General features: G+C 43.1%; 1 protein-coding gene across 7 annotated transcripts in view; it reads left to right on the forward strand.

The window, feature by feature from the left end:
• The window catches only part of TAMM41 (TAM41 mitochondrial translocator assembly and maintenance homolog), a 50,677-nt gene extending 31,088 nt beyond the window's left edge, over positions 1–19,589 (forward strand). For 5 of the 7 annotated variants that reach the window (XM_040491945.1, XM_040491946.1, XM_040491948.1 and 2 more), the window contains 3 exons: positions 6,491–6,656; positions 7,927–7,989; positions 19,456–19,589. In XM_040491945.1, the coding sequence (XP_040347879.1) occupies positions 6,491–6,656; positions 7,927–7,989; positions 19,456–19,532 (306 nt within the window). In that variant the 3' untranslated portion in view covers positions 19,533–19,589. Of the gene's footprint in view, positions 1–6,490; positions 6,657–7,926; positions 7,990–11,228; positions 11,338–19,455 lie in introns of all 7 variants that reach the window. The other 2 variants (XR_005795634.1, XM_040491947.1) reach the window with 2 other exon arrangements.
• Positions 19,590–24,310: the final 4,721 nt, after the last annotated feature.

The raw sequence follows: 24,310 nt of genomic DNA on the forward strand, positions 1-24,310 counted from the left end.
AGTTCTTTGTGATGGACAGGGCTCGTCAGCTATGGGCTTCACTGCAGGATTATGGGGCAAGAGGGACCTGGCTTTTTCTTTAGAGGACCCCAAGTATCGGTATCTGTAGGATTTGTCCAAAGGGACATCATCTACTCCCTGGTTCGGGATCAGGAACGATAACATGCATACCTGCCAACTTTCAGAAAACTTTTGGGAAACTGAGCAAGGGGAAAGGGCTGGAAATTTTCTTTGACTGTGAATATAAACGTTTCCAAGTTCCTCACTATGGCCTGTGAAAGTCTGCATAATCTAAGTTCTCATTGTTCTCTTCGCCTGGGGAAACTTAAGGGGGTAAGATGAACTACAGTTCCCAGGCTGCATCTGGTCTGAAGCTGTAACTGACACCCACCTGCTCTGTCAGTTACTACCTATTCTAAATTCCCCTCACCCTCATCTGGCATTTGTGCTGGGCTCAACCTGGTGGCCCAGACCTTCATCCCTGAGGGGCCTGAGACCCGGTTACCGTGCCCATCTCAGGCTATGGTTGCTGCCCTTTCCATCTACCAGCAACATTGGGCAAGCGATGCCGAGAGATTGTGCCAGCAGCCCTACCTCTGATGATGAGGATCTGTTACTTCTGCCAGTATGGTGACTCCTTTCAGTGTCTGCTGGCATGGGATCTGAAGGCAGTAGGTGGCAGTCCTAGCTTCAAGTTTAAAGTCCTAAAGTTTTGGAGATGGGAAGCGCACATTTCCCAAGTGGGTCACTGGGAATGTTGGTAGGCAAGGCCGTCTGTTACACGCCTTGGTTCCCAGACCTATGTATTCCACCAGTTGAGAACATAGTACTAGATAGCAGGCATTACTTTAGGATGTGCACTGCACCCCGCATGCTCACAGAGTATCGTCGCCAAGCTGCTGCCTCAGCTGTTCTTCATTGTTCGGCCATAGCATTTTTTACCGGCAGCACTATTGGCATTTTAGGCTGGATGATTCTTTGTGATGTGGGCCCCAAGTTTCCCCTTTTTGAGAACTGCTCTATGAGTCTGGCAGCCTTGGTTCAGTGTTTGGTAGGAAGAGTGGAGCCATGTTCCTGTGTCATTGCTACATCTGTGTACCTCTTGTGCTCTAAAGTGGGTCCCCTAAGTGATGTTACACAGCACAACCATGTTGGGGAAGCAAGTATTCTGTAAGCCCTGGAATGGTGCTGGCTAGGTCCTGCGGGCAGGAAAGGCAAACCCATACTCAATATATGTGTTATTTCCAACTGAGATGAATTGCTGCCCCTTCCCATGTGGAAGGGTTTCAATGTAGTCAGCCTCCACCAAGTGGCTGGTTATTCTCAAGAGATGGTCCTATTTTCAGGATCTCAGTGTTGGCTTCTGTTGCTGTCAGGATAGAGTTTCCAAAGCAGCAGTGGCTAAGTCAGCCTTAGGCCTAGGCAGAGCCTCTATCCCCGTCACCATGGCTACTCCTTTGAGAAGCCAGATACCAGCACTGGGATGACAAAGGCTGTTGAATCAACTGGCTGAGTTTTTCTTTTGGTTATTGTTGGTTCTTTTGTGAAGGATGCTCATGCTGGACATTAACATACAATACAAAGACCCTAACACCTTATGCCCACCTCCAGTAGGTCCATCCACATACCTCTTCTTCCCAGTTTTTTGTCTTCAGTCTTCCAATCTTTTTCCTTTTAGGTGCAACCAACCAACGAACCATGCTTTGGTCCCCATGAGTCTTTGTATATTCTTAACTGGGCCCACTTTTCCATGTTATGTGCGTGACCAGGCACACTCCCTGAAGCATACCCATTTGGGAAGATTTTCCCTTAATGTCTTTCAGGGCCATCCCTGAGTGAGGCTGTAATGCATCATTTTTAGTTTGTACATGCCAAGTCAAATCCTCCATGAAGCAAGCTCATCCCTTATCTTCCCCCAAAATCCAATCACAAGGGAACCTCCCTGTAGCCATATGCATGACCCAATGGGAAAGTAGAACGGTATGCACTGGAACAACTGTGCTGTACTCTACGTTGTACAGCTGTACACAGTTGTGCCAATGCACAGTAGATATTATGGGGGCCTAGGCTTCCTGTTTGTGGAGCTCACTACTTCTGGCCTTACTTCTGTCCAATGCTAGTATACCCCTTTCATCTTCAGTGCAATACTGTTGAGCCTGCCTGACCTTAAGACTTGATGGATACAGGAGGTTCCAGCTCGTGATGGGCAGTTCTTGATGCATGGTGACTTGGTGACCCATGGTTAGGAGCTCCATCTCTCCATCTCTCCGTCTTGTATCTAGGAGCTGATTTCAAATGGTGTATGATTCTTCACTGCATATGGCAGGGCCTTGCCCCAGAACCCTAGCAGTCCACATTGTGATCTCCTTGAGGGAGTCTACCACAAGCTTCCTGTGGCTTCTTTTTATACTGAAGATACACTTCATACTATAGAGTTTACAGGGTTGTGTGGCCCAAGGGGTGGGGCCACTTGCACTGCTGCCTGGATCTTTCGTAGAGCTCTTTTCTGCTCTGAGCCTCACCAACCTGACATCCTTTTATATGACTTGGTAAATGGGTCTGAGCATGACACCCAAGTGTGGAATATGCTACCTCCAAAACCTGGAGGGCCTACCAGGCATCATGCTTCAATCTTAGCAGTGAGAGGTGCGAGATGCAAGAAACTGATCTTAACTTTGGGGAGGATGTCCCAGCATGCTTCACACCACTCGACGCCTAAACACTGATGTGTTTAAACTACTGATGTGGTAGGCTCCTGAAACTTCTACCCTCTGGAGTATGTCTATCTATCAAGGACTCCAGTGTGCTTACCCCTTGTTGTTTATCAGGTAACAGTAGCAACATACCAGTGATGTAGTGGACCAGTGTGAGATTATACAGAATGTCCAAATAGTCTGGTTTTCTTGGACTATCTTATGACAGAGGATGGGAGAGTTAACATAGCCCTGAAGCAAACCATAAGAGATACTGTTGTCTGTCTCATGAATGTGAGCTGCTGCTTTTTTTTTTTTTAATTTTTTTTTTCAACATTTATTTATTTTTGGGACAGAGAGAGACAGAGCATGAACAGGGGAGGGGCAGAGAGAGAGGGAGACACAGAATCGGAAACAGGCTCAGGCTCCGAGCCATCAGCCCAGAGCCCGACGCGGGGCTCGAACTCACGGACCGCGAGATCGTGACCTGGCTGAAGTCGGACGCTTAACCGACTGCGCCACCCAGGCGCCCCGAATGTGAGCTGCTTCTGATCCAACTGCCTAGTAAGAATGGAAAAGAATGCATTCCCCAGGTCTTGGCCCCATCCAGATACCTGCAGTTCTGTTGACTTGCTCTAGCAGATTTACTACATCTACAGGAGATGTAACAGGGACTTCTACTTGGTTGAGTTGTGGTAGTCTACTATAATCTTCCAGAACCCATTTGGCTTTTGTGAGGACCAGACTTAATGGAAATATGATGGAGACCAATAGGGTTCTCCAAAGAAACAGAGCCAGTCTGTGTGTGTGTGTGTGTGTGTGTGTGTGTGTGTGTGTGTGTGTGTATGTGTGTGTGTGTGTGTGTGTGGAGAGAGAGAGAGAGAGATTGAGATTTTAAGGAATTAAATTGTGGGGTCTGTCAAGTTTGAAATTTACAGGGAAGAGCCAGCAGGCTGGAGACCCGGGAAGAGTAGTTTTAAGTCTGAGGGCTATCTGGAGGCAGAATTCCTTCTTCCTCAGGAGACTTGAGTCTTTCTTCTTAAGGCCTTTGACTGATTAGATGAGGCCCACCTGCATTCTAGAGTGTAATCTGCTTTACTCAGAGTCTACTGACTTAAATGTTAATTATGTTGGACCAAGCAACTGAGCACTATAGCCTAGCCAAGTGACACAAAATTAAACATCACACCCCTGCATCTTTAGGTTTACAGATGGCATTAATCTCTGCCTTTCCTCCTGAAATGTGTTGGGTTTTTTTAGTTACTCTGTTGGATAAGAGGTAAAAATGGCAGCTTCAGAGGCTTCCACTTGCTTCCATATTATGACAACTCCAGAATGCCATCATGGAATATGCTTTTTAGGACCATTCCTGGTACCTATTAGTAGGATGGGAATTGAGTGGATCTGAAGCAAGCCCTCATCTGATCCTATGGTGGAGCTGTAGAGCTAGATGGCCCTTCCTAGTTATCCCAGCTTGGGGAAGAGAGGCCAGTGGTACCCCTTCATCTTCTCATCTTGGGATCCAATCAGCTCCCTTTGGTTGAGGATAAGTCTGAGAGAGACTGTAAGAGAGGGATCCAGCCGATTTTCCCAGCAGTTAGTGGAATGAGTACCTTGGCTCTTTAGCTCATCTGCTTTTTTAAAATGTCAGTTGTATTGAGATATAATTCACATACCATAAAATTCAGTGGTTTTTAGTGTATTTACAGAGTTGTGCAACTGTCACTACAATCTAATTTTACAACATTTCCATCAGTCCAAAAACATCCTTGTTAGCAGTCCCTAGCTCCCATTCCCCACAGGCAACCCCTAATCTGTTTTCTGCTTCTATGGATTTGTCTGTTCTGGACACTTCACATAAATGGAAACATACAGTATGTGGTCTTTTCCATATCTGCTTTTAAAATGCAGTTTGACTCTCACAATTTAGCTGAATGCTTTCACTACCATGTTTTAATGGACAATCAAAGAGTAAAGATAATTACACAGAATTTAGCAATTTATTTGAACATGTCACCTAATATTTTGTCTCTTGACACATGCCTATAAGCAAAAATTCCAGTGCATTCTTTTCCTCAAGAGAAAGCAGTAGCAAATACTTTTTTTTTTAATTAAAAAAATGTTTTTATTTATTTTTGACAGAGAGTGAGAGAGAAAGAGCGCATGTGAGCCAGGGAGGGGCAGAGAGAGAGGGAGACACAGAATCCAAAGGAAGGCTCCAGGCTCTGAGTTGTCAGCACAGAGCCTGATGTGGGATTGAACCATGAGATCATGACCTGGGCCCAAGTCGGATGCTTAACCGACTGAGCCACCCAGGTGCCCTGCAAATACTATTTTTTAATTCCTCATATTACTCAAGCCATTTGGCATCTCTGAAATTCCTGAAAGTTTTATAGATAAACCCTTACAGAAATATAAGGTCTTTTTGGCTAATCTCAATTCTTAGCCCCAAAATATGAGTCCATAAACGTTATTTCTAGCAAATCTACAAGAATGTCCACATTTTTTGTCCTTTGTCTAAGCAAAGCTAAACAGTGGTCAAATCCTGTGAATTTAGAACCATCTTAATGATGAATATGAAATATTCAGGTTAAAAAAAAACCTTTACTTTTACTGGAGCCACAAGATAATAGTATTTTCTTCTTATTTGCATTAATTTTATAGAAAACTAGAAAATCCAGGCATTAATACTCAATAAATACTTGTGGAATGAAAAAAGGTGGTTGAATGAGTGAATTCTAATTGTTAAGATGTTAGTCATATCTGGAAAATCTGAATCTAAAATTGAATACATTTGTCTAATTTTTTTCTTATTGTTCTCTTAGTCAAAGTTAAAACCTAAACATTTGTTGAAAGGGTACAAGACAGATTCTTACCTGGAAAATAATGGATGAGCTGTTGAGGGCAGGGTTACTGGTTCTCACCTTGGCAGGCAGTCAATGTTTACATGATTTTGTAAAAACTTAGTTCCATGGAGCAAAGTATATTAAACTGGAGTTAGGGAAGCAAGGTGTGGCCTCGGCTCTGTGGCTAACTTTTGATTCAAAGTAAAGTCTGATGCATAGTTTTGTATGTTTTGTTTCTGTATTTGTCTTTCAACTTGATGTATTTAGAATTCTTGGGAATAGAAACCACTGGTTTCTATTTCTTACCTAATCCTAGGTAAGAAATAATGACAACTAAGTTTTATTGATGCAGGTATACATTCCTTTATTCAACCAATGTTTTTTGACTACCTCCTGTGTGCCGGGAGATTAAAAGTGAATAAGCTTAGTCCTTGTCATCAATTTATTCCTACAGTTTATGAAACCCAGCATGGTAAGTCAAAGTCCCAGAAGGCAGGAGACACAAGGTTAGAGCACCCCTCTCTCCTACTGGCTGTATAATCCTGGATGTGTCACTCAGCGCCCTGCCCCTCTGTTTAAAATGGAGAGAGAGTTTGAGCGCCTGGATTTGCTGAACCTCAGTGAATGTTAACTGTAGCCTCACTTCCTTTAACTGCTGGATTTAAGACAAATAGAAATTTTAAAACTGAGAGTGAGAAATTGATCCTTGAAAGAGGCTTCTATTCTTTTCTCATGTAAAAATGGACTATGATAGGAAAAGAAGTGGCTTTTTTGAAGGAACATAGGATCTGAACTCTTAGGCATTCAGTTTCAGAAAAGGAGTAAGTCTCCTTAGTATGCCGCCCAGGGTATGGGTTCATGTATGTTTGTGTGACTTGAAAACCATATGTCCTTGAATCTTTATAGAATTCAAAGAACTTGCCATAGATATTATCTTTTTTTTTTTCTTAGATAGATAAAAGCCCAGAAGGACAATTCACTCAGCTAATGACATTGCCCAAAACCTTACAGCAACAAATAAATCATGTTATGGACCCTCCTGGAAAAAACAGAGATGTGGAAGAAACTTTATTACAAGTTGCTCATGATCCAGACTGTGGAGAGGTGGTGCGACGAGGTATGTTTATGAATTTGACGTTGAGGAAGTGCTGGCCGTGGGTAAAAAGCAAACTTTGTGACGGTGACATATTCTTTATTCTTTTTTGCTTAATTGAGATCAAGAGACAGATTGTCTCAGGGAAGAAGAAAGCACTAACAATCTGGGGTTTTTCCAAATCTAAATTGTCATTTGTTTGAAGTAGGGTGGCGTAAGTACTTCTGTTTTCAGATTCCTGGGTCCTAAATCACTGTCAAAGGGGGAAACAATGTTTGTTTTGGTTCCAAGAGCATAACTTCTAGAAGTTATTCCAAAGACTCCTCTGTGTTCTTCACGGTGGTCTGAGAAGGAAGGAGACTGGTGACATTTTTAGTGCTTTTGTAACATCAGGAATACAGCTTTCATCAGCCAACTCCCCTTCGATGTGTCTCTGTGTGTTCACTAGGTTCCCTCTGACGTGGCCCGTAATATGTTCCACATATTATCCCCAGGGCCTTCCATGTTTACCCAAAAATCTTATCTTCGGAGACCCACTTCCTTTTGGAGGTGTTAAAGATAATGTAGAAAGGCAGTCAGTAAAGAAATAGTTAAGATTGAAAACAACTCCCTCCCCCACATATCATGTTTTCCTGTTTTACTGAGTACATATTTTATGAGCTCCTCAAGGATGCGGGCTCCTGCGCTAGATGCTCTTGACCGTGACGGTACTGAGCGTTAACTCCAGTGGGCGGACCCACATACTCTCTCGGGGACCTGCCCCAGGCTGTCAGAGCATGCATTCAGGTTACTATGTACCTATTCTGAAGATGAGTGAGGAGGCATATTGTTTGTTCTTTCCCACTTTAACATGATTCTGGTCGCAGGAGTCCTGTATATGTTTTCAGAATGAAAGCTCTTCTCCTAGGCAGAAACTTTGGGGTTTTTCTTTTAAGTCATTTCAAATCTTGGGGTTGAGAACCAGCAGCCTTAAGCAGATTTAAAGTCATAAAATGACCTCTGAGGGTGACTTAATCCACCCCTGTTAATAAAGGTGAGGAGGACCAGGCCCAGAGGGGACATGGCCCCTTGTGCTCACAAGGTGGTGCTCACAAGTTGGTGACATGGCCGGCAGCTCCAGGCTACTGGCCCTCAATTCTGATACCCTTCCCACTGTCATTCTGTGACACCAGGACAGAGATGGATTTGCTCATTTTATTGGATAACTGGAAAGAACATTTAGTTTTAGGTTTTAAAAGTGTTAAGATGACTAACATCTGGATTTTTTGGCCTCCTTGTTGTTTTTTTCTCACAGGGCTTTCAGCAATTGTGAGACCTTCTAGTATGAAACAGAGCACCAAAGGCATTTTCACTGCCGGTAAGAACTTTGGAAAATCTATGCTTGATGTGCCTCCTGGATTGAGTGGCCTCAGCACTCCTGATTAAAACATAAAGCTTTATCTGCATCCTGCAAGTACTTCTGAAGTGCTGAATTTTGATGGGCATGAACTAGGACATAGCAATGGCGTACAGACAGACAAAACAGAACTGTCATCTGGCCTAGAGAAGTCAAACCATGGGAGGTGATGTTGGAAGCCTTGCTCCCCTCTCAGTTCTCTGAACAACTCCTCATATACAGCTTGTCCCCTGGCTTTTGGATTTCTGAAAGTTGCCTGTGCCTATTGTTGCAAAAGCGGCAGTACCTTGCCCTTCCCCCCACTGCCCCTCTCCAGAGACCCATAGTGGGTGCTTTGTCTGCCCTGCCCGTTTTCTCTGTAGTGGGTGCATGCTGCTGCCTCCCTCCGTTTCAGTTCCAGGCATCATCTGTGGACTGCTCGCTCTGGCAGGTTAGATTTTGGCTCTTGCACCCACCCTGCCCCACACACTCACCACTCCCATCCCTTGGTCCTAAGGTAGTTGCTTCGACGAAGTCAGTTGCCTGAGTTTACAGCATATGACTCTGCTATTGTGATTCATAGGTGAGCCACATCATACGCTTTGCTTTCCCTGCACCACTGTCTTTTCCCACGTAGATCATCTTCCATGTCTTGCAAGAGGGATCCCGTCTCCTGACTCTTGTGCCTTTTGTTTTTGCGGTGCCCGCTCTCATTTTGGGGAAGCACGCCATCCAGTCATTTCCTAAGAAAGGATGCAAGGAGGCAACTCTGGAGACCGTGTACAACTCGAAATATCTTTAGCTTACCCTCACATGGAATTGACACTTAGGCTGGAGAGAGATAGAAATCATTTTTTAAAGAATTTCAATATTATTATTCCAATTGTCTTCCCACTTGAGGATTGCTATCGAGGCCCAATGCCATCCTGCTTCTCAGTCTTTCATGTGTGTTCTTTCTGGAAGCCGATTAGGTCTTCTCTTGCCCCAGGGCTCTAACATTTCTCAGGGATATACTTTGATAATGAATCTGTTTTTATCTATTTTACTGGGTACTCATTGCCCTTTCATTTTGAAAACTCAGAAAAAAAGAATATAAGAAAATGTTCTTTTATTGTTGCTTTAAGTTCTCATCTGTTTTCTCTCTTCTCTTTCTGGAACTCCTTTTTTTCAGATATTGGACTCCTTTGGTTTTGAAGAGCCCTTTGGTTTTCTTTCATCTGTGTTTTTGTTTTTGTTTTTGTTTTTTTCTCTTTATCTTTTTGCTCTGCTTTCTGGGAGATTTTCTCAAGTGTAGTTTCCAACCCTTCTATTGAGGTTTTTGTTTGTACTATTATATGTTTTAATTTCCAGGAGCTCTTTCTGTTTTGTTTTGTTTTGTTTTGTTTTTTATTCTCTGAATGTACATTTAAAAACATTTTTTTTTTAAACATCCTGCTATTGTCTTATGGGCCTAAGCATTTGAACATAGCTTTGGATATTGCTACACTGCCCTCCAGAATGATTGTATCAATCTATAGTCCTACTAGCAGTAAAGGAGAGTTCTCATTCCCCCCCATTTTCTCCAGTACTTGGTATTGTCAAATGATGGACTTTCCTAGTTCAGTCTTTTGTGATGTGACCATCTACTGAGCCTCTCTCATGTGCTAGCCATGCAGGATACAGAAGTGAACACAACACCATCCTGCCTTCAAGGAGTTCATAAAGTAGATGTATAAATTTGCAGTAACAAGGGATAGATGGCACAGAGCTAACCCAGAGAAGCGAGTAATCTTCCAGCCTGATTCTGATCCCTGGGCTGAGATTGCCAGGAAGCTGGTGTGGTCACACCTCTTAACCTCTCACCCCAGCTGCCTGGATACCCAGCACAGCGTTTGGCCTCGAGGACACAGTGTTGCCTTCCTGAATCTTTGGGAAGATTCAGCCAAAAATTCAACAAAGATTTAGTAGCACATGTGCCAAATCTACTCAGCTAAAGATTTTGCTACCACTCAGGAGTGTATAGCTTTGCATTTCCAATTAAGATATTTAATCTATGATCCTGCTGGCTTATCCTAGCAAGGTGAAGATGAGGTGTCTTTGCTTGGGTGGTTCAGGCTATTAATCTGTGATTTGCATGATTGCAGCTTCTTGGGTGGGGCTGAATGCTTTTTTTTTAATTTTTTTTCTTTTGAGCCTCTTGTGCTTTAAAGAAAGATTCATGGATTTTTTTTTTAGTTGTGATCATGTTTTAAAATGTTTCTTTTAGAAACTAAATTAAAATTTTTACAGATGAAAGGACAGGATGTCTGAGATTTGCTTCAAAATCAAACATGGTGGAGGGAAGTGGGTAAGGGGTAGATAACACCAGATTGGCCATGAGTTGATATATTGTTGAAGCTGGGTGAAGAAATGAGACATACTGTAATATTCTATTATAGTTTGAATTTTTCTCTAATAAAGCATTTTTCTAAATCCATCATCATCTTGAGCATCAACCTGAAATCAATCTTTGGTCCTCTTTCCACTCATTCTTTCCAGTGGCCAGCAGAGGGCAGTGGGTGACACCTAACAGAAGCCACAGCCCAGTGTTTCCTTGTGGCCGTCCTAGTGCCCAGTGCTGATTCTCCTGAGTGCTCACTGCCTGCTTCCTTTTCCTTTCTAAAGATGCCTTATCGGATTGTGGAAGCCCAGAGTAACAGAATGTATGCAGCCTGCTCTGAGGGTGCAGAAATTGTGCAAAGTGTTGGGCATCCCTTCAAGGTCCATGGGTTTACTGACCTCACACTCTGGCTTCTCTGGTTTTACGGTGGTTTGGGGCTGTGATGAAGGCAGCCCAGGCCAAGGGCAGGGGTTTATGAGCCCCAGAGACTAGGGTTCATATTCCAACTTAAGTACTGTGCCTTGGGCAAGTTACCTAATTTTTCTGAGTTTTAATTTCATAGGGATAATTAAACCTGCCTCACCAGCTTGTGAAAATTACATCGTAGGATATATAAACGCATCCAGCACTGTGCCTGATCTTTCCCTTTTTGCTATTATCACCTAAAAGGTTTCGTGACCCCTCCTTAGAATATGCGTCTTTGCACTGTCATATTCAGATGGCATGAGCCCACCCATTAACCAGGTCTCCAGTGGGAGTAAACTACAAACAAAAGGGCCTGAGTGGCTGGTTTACTGTTTGTCTTCCCTCTCATTTCACATCAAGCTTCTGAACCTCTATGCTTCTGTACGTTGTTCTTTAGAAGTCCTTTTGTTGTGGTCATGGCTGTTGTTCTGCTTGCTGCACTAAGACAAAATCCACCAAGTCCTACCTGTGTTCAGTTTTTCAGCTAGCTGGTGCATCATGTGCAGGTGAGAATCCCAGTGTATTTGATGGAGTTTGTATTCGTTATTAGCCATTCTCATGCCTCCCTTCATAGTCTCCCACTGGGGGGGAGGGGTGAAAAGGAAGGTTCATACTTCCCCCTTAGCTAATGAATACCTTTTATATTGAAATATGGTTAGCTTCAGAGGTACATAGCTAACCAAGGAGCTAAGCTTCGGGTCAGAAGGCCTGGACTTGTGTTGCAGTTATTCATTTGTTGCCTCTGTAACCTTGGTATGTTAATTAGCCCTTCTTCCTTGAAATGGAGGGGTTACTAATACCCAGCTCAGTACATGTTCTGAGAGGGTCCAGTATGTACCTAGTAGGTGCTTTATAAACTTGGGTGAGTCTAGATCTAAATTTCACTCTATTCCTAGGAAAGATAGAGGCCAGGCATCTATAACCAGCCCAGAGGATTGCCTTTTCTTTTTTTTATTTTTTTTTTTTAATTTTTTTTTTCAACGTTTATTTATTTTTGGGACAAAGAGAGACAGAGCATGAACGGGGGAGGGGCAGAGAGAGAGGGAGACACAGAATCGGAAACAGGCTCCAGGCTCTGAGCCATCAGCCCAGAGCCTGACGCGAGGCTCGAACTCACGGACCGCGAGATCGTGACCTGGCTGAAGTCGGACGCTTAACCGACTGCGCCACCCAGGCGCCCCAGAGGATTGCCTTTTCTAACAAAATGTTCGATAGCACGATTGCCTGTTCTCATGTGGTCTTACTACCTCCAAAGCCAAACACTGTTTTCCCCTTTTAGACTAACTCACCAGCAGCTCAGGAGAAGTGAAAGGCCATTTAGTCTCCTGATACTGGCCTGCTCCTCTTTTCATGGTGGCAGCAGATGGCATCACATCTCAGACTGGTCACAGAAGACCAGCTAAGCAATCTGTCATATTCTTTTTTTTTTTTTTTTTTTGAGAGAGAGACAGAGCACAAGCAGGGAAGGGGCAGAGAGAGAGAGGGAGACACAGAACCCGAAGCAGGTTGCAGGCTCCAAGCTGTCAGCACAGAGCCTGATGCAGGGCTCGAACTTGTGAACCACAAGATCATGACCTAGGCCGAAGTCAGACGCTTAACCAAGTGAGCCACCCAGGCGCCCCACAATCTGTCATATGCTGATCAGCAGCAGCCTTCCCGTTAACAACCTGCTTCAGTATTCTGGTATGGGAATACGAGAGAGATGGTGGAATATAGTGATGAGAAGTAAGCAGAAGCCAGTGAAGGGGGGCCTGAAAAGCCAGGCAGAGGAATTCAGAGTTTATTTTGAGGGCAGAGGGAAGCCACTGAAGGATTGTAGCAAGACCTCAATGGCTACAAAGAATAGAGAAGAGAGAGAGGGAAAGGAGATAAAGCTATTGCTTGGGAAACTGATTAGCTCTGGTTGCAGCCAGTCAGTGGAGGAGTTAGGCAGTCTGAACTCAGGTCATTGCAGGCAGAGAGGAGAGATGTACACAATATTGAGAGGGCAAGTTACCTGTTCCAGATGATTGGAGGGACATGGGAAGTGAAGGAGAGAGAGGAGTCCAACAGAATTCCCAGGTTTCTGGCTTGGAAAGCAATGGATGTTGCTGCCATTCCCAGAGGTGGGGGCAGTCAGGGAGGATGATGAGTTTAATTTCTGAAATCTTGCTTTATTTTTCCCCACCTCACTTCCTGGTCAGTCATAATTGACCCTGGAGACAGATACCTATTTACCTCTCTAGCTTCAAAGGATTCAACTGAATTAACAAAACAGGTTTAGTCTTGTTCCTAAAAAGTTTCTGACATACCTGAGGGGTTCCTTACCAGCCCTTTCCTGGAACACAATAGAATGATCATTGATTATCCTCTGCTTCTGATTTCTTATTACTAAAACACTTCTTCCATTTTTTGGTACCTACATATTAAATAAGAAGAACGTATAATAGTTATGGGGTTTTTTTTCCAGTTTATTATTTAACCCAAGAGTCCTTAAAATAAGTTGTACTTCTGCTTCAAGAGATTTTCTTCGTAGATAAGGTCTATGATTGGAAAATAATTGGAAGACTGGGGCTTGCTGATTTTCCCTCATAAATATCTGAAAAGTAGAATTATGGGAACGGAGAGACCTCTCACAACCTACTCCTGTCTCTGCCTCACATTGCTTCCTGGAGAACTGTGTCTGTCATCAGACCCGTCTTGTTTAAAGTCACATAGAGATTCATGGTCTTACATGTGAGTAACTTTGCTGCAGGTCACATGGAACAAGATAGAAATCAACAGAAGTAAAACCTTAGGAGCCATATGTTGAAGTAGATGTCTATATGCTTCCAAAACAGATCTGACTTTAGATACTAATCAAAATCCATAATGACTCACTTTAGGTAGATAAGAATCTGTCTAAAGACACGGTATCTAAAGAGATATTCCATCTTTATCCTTTGGAGAAGGAGCAAAGACAATGACGGTGGTTCTAAATGTCTTCCCCCAAGACACATTCTAAATACAGACTTCCTAAATCACCATCCTTTTCTATAGAAAGAGAGCAGAAACCAAAAGTAGACTTAAGGTAAGCCAAGTAGAATTCTGTGGATTGTAAACTGTAAGAGCAGAAACCATAACTGTTGTCCATACCAGTATTCCCAACAGCTAGCTCGGTGTCTAGTATTATATAGATGCTCAATAAATACTGGCCCAGTGTATTTCAGTGACCGAATAAATCAAAGATTCGAGGCTTTTGGTAGTAGAAAAAAAATCTCCATATGTACAGAAAATGCATATATCAGAAATTTGGTGAATTTTCACAAAGTGAACACTCATGAACCTAGACCCAGATGAAGAAATAGAACAGAACCATCCCCCAGACGGTGTGCCAGTCAAGGTCACTGTTCCTCCAGTAGTAACTAGTGTTTGACTTCCAATGCCTTGCTTCTGTTGTGCCCATTTTGAACTTTAAGCAAATATGTAGTCTCCTGTGTCTTTCACTCCCCATTATATCAATGAGATTCAACATGGTGGTGGGAGCAGCAATAGTTCATTTATCCTCATTGCCACGAGCCCACTGTATGATTATACCACAGTTTACCCACTCTATGTTAATGGTTTCTTGGGTTGGTTCCACTCTGGGGCCATTATAGGTAGTGCCACTGTGAATGTTTCTGTACCTGCCTTTTGGTGAGCAAACCTGTGCATTTCTCCTAGGTGCATACTTAGGGGTGGAATTACAAGATCATAAAGTATGTGAATGTTCAACTTTGGTAATACTACCTAATAGTTGTCCAAATTACACTCCCACTAACTGAGCTCCTGGAGCTCCTCCTTACTTGATACTATGTCTTTTTCATTTTAGGCACCCTGATAGGTGAGTAGTGGTATCATATTGGAGTTTTAATTTACATTTTTCTGATGGCTAACGAAGCTGGGCATTTGTTCCATGTTTATTTGGATATCCTCTTTTGTGAAGTGCCTATTCTAGTTTTTTTGCTCATTTTTCTACTGAATTGTCTATCTTTTTGTGTTTTTCATTTTTTTTTAACGTTTATTTTTGAGAGAGAGAGAGACAGAGACAGAGACAGAGAGACAGAGCACGAGCAGGGGAGGGGCAGAGAGAGAGGGAGACCCAGAATCCAAAGCAGGCTCCAGGCTCTGAGCTGTCAGCACAGAGCGGGGCTCAAATTCACAAGCCGTGAGATCATGACCTGAGCTGAAGTCGGACGCCCAACTGAGTAAGCCACCCAGGTGCCCCTGAATTGTCTACCTTTTCTTACTGAATTCTCTGTAAAGTCTGGATACAGGTCTTTTGTCTGATATGCATAGCGCAAAAGTCTCCCACTTGGTGGTTGTCACTTCACTATCTTGATGGTGTATTTTTTTAAATTTTATTTAAATCCAAGTTAATTGTATATAGTGTAGTAATAGTTTCAGGGGTAGAATTTGGTGATTCATCACTTACATATAACATCCAGTGCTCATCCCAACAAGTGCCCTCCTTAATGCTTATCTCCCATTTAGCCCATGCCCCCACCCACCACCCCTCCAGCAGTCCTCGGTTCTATGTATTGAAGAGTCTCTTATTGTTTGCCTCCCTCTCTGCTTATATCTTATTTTTCCTTCCTTTCTGTTTTATTTCTTAAATTCCACATATGAGTGAAATCATATGATATTTGTCTTTCTCTCACTGACTTATCACTTAGCATAATACACTGTAGTTCCATCCACATTATTGCAAATGGCAAGATTTCATTCTTTTTGATTGCTGAGTAATATTCCATTGTATATATACAGTACAGTAAAACATGGCTACATGGTGATGCTCATGTACTTTAGGTATTCTTTATCCATCTTCTTTATCCATTCATCAGTCGATGGACTCTTGGGCTCTTTCCATACTTTGGCTATTATCAATAGTGCTGCTATAAACATTGGAGTACATGTGCCCCTTTCAATCAGCACTCCAGTATCCTTTGGGTAAATACCTACTAGTGCAGTTACTGGGTCACAGGGTAACTCTATTTTTAATTTTTTTGATGAGCCTCCATACTGTTTTTCAGAGTGGCTGTACCAGTTTGCATTCCCACAAGCAGTGCAGAAGTATTCCCCTTTCTTCACATGCTCACCAACATCTGTTGCTTCCTGAGTTGTTCATTTTAGCCTTTCTGACAGATGTGGCGTGGTATCTCTTTGTGGTTTTAATTTGTATTTCCCTGATGATGAGAGATGCTGAGGATCTTTCCATGTCTGTTAGCTATCTGGATGACTTCTTTGGAAAAGTGTCTATTCATGTCTTTTGCCCATTTCTTCACTGGGTTATTTGTTTTTTGGGTGTTAAGATTGATAAGTTCTTTATAGATTTTGGGTACTAACCATTTATCTTACATGTCATTTGCAAATATCTTCTCCCATTCTGTCAATTGCCTTTTAGTTTGTTGATTGTTTCCTTCACTGTGCAGAAACTTTTCATTTTGTTGACGTCCCAGTTGTTCCTTTTTGCTTTTATTTCCCTTGCCTCCAGAGTCATGTCTAGTAAGAAGTTGCTGTGGCCAAAGTCAAAGAGGTTGTTGCCTATTTTCTCCTCTAGGATTTTCATTGTTTCTTGTCTTACATTTAGGTCTTTCATCCATTTGGGGTTTATTTTTGTGTATGGTGTAAGAAAGTTGTCCATGTTAATTCTTCCGCATGTTGCTGTCCAGTTTTCCTAGCACCATTTGCTGAAGAAGCTGTCTTTATTTCCATTTTCTTTCCTGCTTTGTCAAATGTTAGTTGGCCACACATTTATGGGTCCATTTCTGGGTTCTCTATTCTATTCCATTGATCTATGTGTCTCTTTTTGATTACAACTTTGTAATACAGCTTGAAGTCTGGAATTGTGATGCCTCCAGCTTTGGTTTTCTTTTTTAACATTACTTTGGCTATTTGGGGACTTTTCTGGTTCCATACAAATTTTAGAATCATTTGTTCTAGCTCTGTGAGAATGCTGGTGTTATTTTGATAGGGATTATATTGAATGTGTAGATTGCTTTGAGTAGTATTGACATTTTAATAATATTTGTCCTTCCAATCCATGAGCATGGAATATTTTTCCGTTTCTTTGTGTTTTCTTCAATTTCTTCTATAAGCTTTCTATAATTTTAAGTGTATAGATCCTTTATTCGATGGTTTCTTTGGATGAAAAGATGCTCTTAATTTTTTTCAGTCCAGTTTATCAATGTCCTTTATGGGAGCAGCTTTTGTGCCCTGTTTAGGAAATGTTGCTCACTCCCAACCTCATGCACTGTTATTCTTCTACCTGAATTGCAGTTAGAATATTAAGGCCGAAAGAATTCTTTGTTCCAATCTGTTGGTTCTTAACCTTCTGCAAATCCTGGCTCCCTGTGAAAATCTGACAAAAACTGCACACTCTGCACAGAAGTGCACACGTGCACACACACAGCAAACTTTCCTACAGTTTCCTCCTCACTTTCCTACAGACTGACGTTGTTAAAGAACCCTGAACTAGTCCAACCAGTCTTTTTGCAGATGGGAAAGTCAAGGCGCAGAGAGAGTGAGTCACAAACTGTAAGTTTGTGGTCCAGCTGCAACTAGATTTCAGGTCTCTTGACTCCTATTCCAGTGCTCTTTCTAACACAGTTCCCTCCTGCAGTCTTTCTGAGACTCACTCTGTCAGAGCCATCAAAGGGAGAGACCGTTTTCAACGAAGAGAGGTTTCTGTGCAGTAGCAGCAAACCATGGCTACATGGTGACGCTCATGTACTTTAGGTATTTACCTTAAATGTTATGCTCCAAGGAGTCTGTATGTAAGTTTGTGAAGTTGCGCTGGGACTTATCATGGTTGATGCATCTTCCTCTAGCTGTGACTCAATGCCCTGGGGTTGCTATGTTGAACCTTACTGTATGCACCACCTGTGTTCTGTTTAGTGTCTTGATTGGCTCCGGCTGGAATATTAAAAAAAAAGAACCTTACGTAATAAGTTTCCAGTCTCAATGCTCAACTGGGTGAGGTTCACCAAAGTGGTTGCTCCAGGGAGAAAATTAAAAGAGGCGGAGGCAGGGAAAGGAGCTCTGAGTTTCTTGACTACGCTATGTCAGTTTGCAAATAATCAGTAGAAAAGCTGGGCCAGAGTTTCTAGAAGTATTCGCTAACAATTTTCCTGATATGCTGCCTTTTTACCCACCACTGCCTGCAGTAGCTTCTTCGAAGGTTCTGAGTGGACTGGGCAGCTTCCAGGTAATACGCCCAGGTATTTTCAAGAGACCACTCAAACCCCCATAGTAGGAGTCTCCAGAGTTAATCCTGTTACTCATCCACAAAGCTTAAGGTGCACTGCCAGAAGTGTGTGTTTCAGACTTGCAACACACACCACAATTTGTATCTCATGATGAAAAAGACTGTTGGGATCTTTGGGCCACACCCTGACACACAGACTAAATGATCTCATCCTCAGCACAAAGGAAGTTGAGCCCATAATACCGTCTGCAAATTGGATCCTATTAGATCTGACAGACAAATAGCATCCCATTATTCTATCCCATTTTACTTCTGTCCCATTGGCCCCCAGAGAGCCTCTCCTCCGGTTTCATCAGGTACTTGTGATTAAGTAGGTGGGGAGCTAGAACGTCACATATCTGGATGAGGTGCATCTGTCACATCATTTCAAAAGCATATACCGAATACCTGCTATGTGCCAGGCACTGTACTAGATGATGGGGATGCAGGGACAAATGAGGCATGTTCCCTGTCCTTAAAGAGCTCCCAGTCTAGGCAGAGGGACAGCTCAGTAAACTGACAAGCACCACTCAGTGTGGTAAGTGCTGTACGCGTGGCCAGCACAGGTGCTGTGGGACCAGGAGGACCAGCATCTGAATCGGCCTGGGGGGTCCAGGAAGGCACTTCTGCAGAAGGAATCTGAAAGGGGGATGGAGCGAACAGATGGAGAGGGATGGAACTGATACCCGTTCTGGGCAGGCCGGTGGGGTACTCAGTGACACAGTGACAGGGAGCTGGGGGTGGTTGGGATGCAGGCACTGGGAGTCAGAAGGGGGGCTGCGGATGTCCATTTACATGCAGAGTTTTGTCTTTTTTTTTTTTTTTAACGTTTATTTATTTTTGAGACAGAGAGAGACAGAGCATGAACGGGGGAGGGGCAGAGAGAGAGGGAGACACAGAACCGGAAGCAGGCTCCAGGCTCTGGGCCATCAGCCCAGAGCCCGACGCGGGGCTCGAACTCACGGACCGTGAGATCGTGACCTGAGCTGAAGTCGGACACTTAACCGACTGAGCCACCCAGGCGCCCCAGAGTTTTGTCTTTGTTTTCCTTTCTCGTTTTTAAAAGAGCTACTGAAGTCAAAGGCTGACGATAGACTTGATAGGCTCGTAACTCGAAAGATTCACTTATCCCATTAACTCAGGTACCTTTGGCATTCATGTCACTGTGGCAGTAATGCCTAAATCAGAATCTCTCCCCCTTATGTTGACCATGGTGATCCTTAATCATCTTAGGCTCTCAGGGTCTCCTGGGCCCCACCAATCAGCCCATCACTGCTGCCTTCCAAAGACAGGTCTCTGATGAGAATATCATGGAAGCTCTAGCGGAGTATCTGGTCATCAAGCCCCAACTTTCTAACCGTCTCTTCTTTTTGTCTTTTAGGCATGAAGAAAACAGTGGTTTATAGTTCACTAAAACTACACAAAATGTGGAAAGGATGGCTGAGGAAAACATCCTGATTTTGCTTGCTTTTATATGTTATGTGTAGTTGAATAAAGTGATCCTTTTTGACAGAACAGCGTTTGTCACTTTGACCCATTGCTTGAATTTGAAGATACCTTGGTTTGTATAATATTTGATTTTGAAATGTATGTGTTAGATATATATCCAGGGGGGACCCAAATGCCTTTGAGGACTTACCATGAGAAGAGAAGAATCCTCTTTACATACAAAACCATCTGTGTCCTGCTCACATAGGAGCTTTAGCTGTGGTCTGCGTTTTGGTACGTGAGAGTCAGTGAACGGAGAAATTATGCGTACGGTTGTGGACATGCAGCCCACGGGTGACAAGCAGGGAAGTGTGGCTACCTCTGTCTCTCAAGTCTCCTCTTCACCTGGCTTTTTCCATTGAGAGCTCACAAGTGTCATGTCAACATTTTCCTAGACCTAGGCTTTTTACATTTCTCTTTGTTCTCCTAGAAGGTGTATGACAGTGACTTGTGGGTGAGGAGCCTGTGACCATCCCTTACAGAGCCTTCCCTATCGTAACAGGAATGTTTGAGTAATAGGCAACCCCCGCAGAGGGCCTTGAACAACAAACAATACATTAGCTCAAAGAACTGAAAAGCTAACGGTGTGGTGGGCTTCAGGGTTGGTTTGATCCAGCAGGTTAACAGGATCGTTCAGGACTGTTTCTCTCCAACTCTTCTCTCTGCCTTTTGTGGTGTTGGCCTCATGCTGAGGCTGGCTCCCCTCATAGTTCTGAGACTGCTGGCAACAACTTCAAGGGCTATATGCTTCCCCATTTGCGTTTGGGGAGACAGAGCGGGTTCCCTTCAAACTTCCTCTTAGAAAAGCAAGAAAACTTTCCAGCAGCTCCCAGCAGGCCTCTGTCTGGTTTCATGGGCCCTAAGTGGGTCACTTGCCCATCCCTGAGCTAGTAAGTACAGAAGCATGGCTGATAAGCTTAGGCCGGAACCACTTGCTCCAACTCAAGAGCCAGCTGTCCCTCAAGCTCATGGACTCTGGGGAAGGTGTGGACACCTGGACCTTTCCTGATGAGGTGACCCAAATCCTCATTCCTGAAGGAGCTGTGTCCTTATTGGATTGCTGTAGTTAACTCTTGTTAACTTTTACTGTTGAGCATGGCTCCAGGTTTTACGTATTGAACAGTGAGAATTTGATAGCACTTACTATTCTGCAGAACATTTCTCATGACTCTTATCTTCATAGCAATACTATCAGTAGGCACTATTATCCAACTTATAAATGAGGAAACTGAAGCTCAGGTTAAGTAATTTTCCCAAAGTCACACTGCTAGTTAGATGGGAAAGCCAAGATTTCAAATCCAAACATTTGAATAGTGTGAATCGAGCTCAGTGCTCTTAACCACTGTGCTATTCCACAACTGAGCACACAATAGGTGCTCACTAAAGGGTACTGTTATTGTTGATATTACTTCCATTTGACTGATACCTGTCTTTTGGAGACTCTTTTATTCACTGCCCTGCAAAACTAACCAGTTAACTAAATAAAGCTTAAATAAAGAAATTTCTCTGATTTCTGTCCAGAAGTGTTTAAAACACTGTTCCAAAATTTACAGTCATCTAATGAAAGTCCTGATCCCCAAAAGAGTGCTTCCTCACAAATTGAGAGTCATGGCTTCTAGTGATAACATTTCCCTTTATTACCCAGGTGACCTTGGAAAAAGCTTTGGATTTGGTGACCATAACCTCATGATCAGATTCCAGGTCAGCTGTACCACAAATCAGCCAGGTGACATTGGGCCCTCTCTGAAGGAGTTGATGGTTGAGTGTTCACACTCCGCTCAAAGGTGAGCAGGCTTTGGGAGACTGGAGAAAACGTAGTTGGCTAAGACCATACATACAACAGTATCCAACACTGGTGGGCTGCCTTGGCCCACAATCATATGTCAGAACCCAAGTGACCCCTAGATGAATGTCAAAATGTCCATGTGGTCAGAGATATTCCTTCATACTTTGTCACATAACTTCTTAGTAATTCTGTAGCTCCCTGGGGGGTTGCTGAGGGGTCTCTAGGGCCAGAGTCTTGGATTGCACTACCAGCTCAATCATGAATTCCTTTTAGGTACTATGTGGCCGATGTGTCTTCAAGCCCCATGTCTCCCTCCTGAGCCTTGCCCTTCTGTTGTCCTGGAGCTGGCCGTCACCTTAACAACCAGATACCGCTGCATTAGACTCAGAGAAGATGCTCATTGCTCTAGACACTGTCCTCCCAAAAAGTTACTGAGCTAGTCTAACCCACAGAAATGCCCATTCTCCAAATCCCAACTTGTGGTAAGGAGCAAATGAATTAGTTTTATAGGCACAGGTGGGTATCTGTGAAAGTACTTTTAACAAGTGAAGGATTGAATGGAACAGGGAAAATGACCTGACATTTCTTCAAGGCCTATTCCCTAATTTATGCCTGAGGAAACAGAGGCACAGAGGAGTTAGGCCTTGCATGCCATTTCAAAGCTGGTAGATGACAGCCAGGATTCAAACTGGGCCATCAGTTTGCAGAGTCCTGCCTCTTAATCTCTTTGCTAAACTATCTTTCAATCACTTAGTGTTCATCCAGTCTGAAGAGAAGGACTAAGTGGTGTTCAGCCCGTTGCTTTATGAACAAGTAGGAGTTACCCTGCAGAGAAGGAAAGACTCTCCCGGGCACAGGGAAGTGCTCGTTCAAAAGCCCTGAATGGAGACATCACAATGTGTTTAGGGAACTAAAGCTAGCTCAAGATGAATAAAATGCCACGCAGATACTGTACAAAAGTGAGGCTGGAGAGATAACAGAAGTCAGATCATAAAGGTCTCCTAAGGCCTCTTAGTGTTATTAATCATTATCCCCGGAGCAGTGGAGAGCCAGTGGGGGACTGGAGAGTGGCCAACCTGGATTTGCATTTTATAAAAATCATTTTGTCTGCAACATGAAGAATGGATTAGAAGGGACAAGACCAATCATCCGAATGAGAGATAACGGCAACCTAGAGCAGACTCATTGAGAAGGGACCAAAAGGGACGAATTCAAGTGATGTTCAGGAAGTGGACTCAGTTCAACTTGGTGGTTGAATATGAAGAAGGTGCCAGGGTTCTGGCTGGGCAACTGGGAGAATGGTGTGCTATTTCTCAAACTGGGGATTCAGGAGGAGGTGCAGATTTGGGGTGGCATGAAGACAGTGATAAATTCAGGTCTCGGCATGCTGAGTTTGGAATGTCTGTGGGAGATGTTCAGTAGACAGTTGGCCACACAGGTCAAAAGCTGGAAGTGTAACCAGGAGAGTTGGCAGGTAGTAGATTGTGGGAATGGACGAGATTCCCCTAGGAAGTCTATAGAGTATGAAGAGAAGAGAGCCAAGCTCACAACACTGGGAAACACCAACATGAAACAGGCAGGAAAAGAAAGCTAAGGGGTAATGGACAGGTCAGAAGAACACCAAAAGAACAAGGTGTCGGGTCATACAGGGGACGGTGAGGAAGGATTAATTGTATTACTGTTCCCCAGAATAATCTGTTTTCCTTCCCTGCAGTTCCCCACCCTGTGGGAGGAGTAATTTTCTTCTCTCCAAGGACATCAGTTTGGCCTTATGACTTTTTGTGGCTAATGAAGTGGGAATGGGAGTGATATGTGTCACTTCTGAGCAAAATTTTAAGAGCCAGCCCAGAATTTACCATGTCTCATTTTCCCTCTGCCACAGGACTGGCGGTGTTCCAGATAGAGGCTACTCCATCAGCCTGGGTCCTCATTCAGTTGGGAGGCTCAAAAAAGGTTTCATGCATTCAGTTGATTTCTTAATTTTTGGCATGGGCACCCAGACATAAATGAGGGAAAAATGATTTTTTTCAACAAACAGTGCTGGGACAAGTGGATATCCACATCAAGGGAATTAAGTTGAACCCTTACCTCCCACCATGTATGAAAATTATCTCAAATGGATCTAAGCCTGAATATAACAGCTAAAACTATAAAACTCTTAGAATAAAAGATGACTAAATCTTCATAACCTTGGATTAGTCCATGGCTTCTTAGACATGACACCAAAAGCACAAGCAACAAAAGAAAAAAAAATTGACGAATGGGATATCATCGAAATTTAAAACTTACGTGCTTCAAAGGACACCATCAAGAAGGTGAAAAGGCAACCCACAGAAAAATGAGAGAAAATATTTGCAAATCATATATTTGACAAGGTACTTGTACCTAGAATATATAGAAACACTTATAATTCAATAATAAAAAGATAAGTAACCATGTTTTAAAATGGGCAGAAGATCTGGATACACATTCCTGCAAAGAAGATACACAAATGGCCAGTAAGCACATGGAAAGATGCTCAACATCAGTCATCAGGAAAATGCAAATTGAATCACAACGAGACACCACTGTATACCCACCAGGGTGGCTATAATCAAAAGATAGAAAATAGCAAGCGTTGATGAAGGTGTGGAGAAATTGCAACCCTCATACATTGCTTGCAGGAATGTGAAATAGCACAGCTGCTGTGGAAAACAGGCTGGCAGTTCTTCAAATGGCTAAACATAGAGTTACCATATGATCCAACAATTCCACTTATAGCTATAGAGCCAAGAGAAATGAAAACATATGCCCACAAAAAACTTGTACAAGAATATGCATAGCACCATTATCCACAATAGCTAAGAAGTGGAAATAACCTAATATCCATCACTGATGAATGAATAAATAAAATATGGCATATCCCACACAATGGAATATTATTCAGCATTAAAAAAAATTGAAGGGGCACTGGGTGGCTCAG

Source organism: Herpailurus yagouaroundi, unplaced genomic scaffold (genome assembly GCF_014898765.1).
Source record: "Herpailurus yagouaroundi ecotype Mexico unplaced genomic scaffold, PumYag 183, whole genome shotgun sequence".
NCBI lineage: Eukaryota > Metazoa > Chordata > Mammalia > Carnivora > Felidae > Herpailurus > Herpailurus yagouaroundi.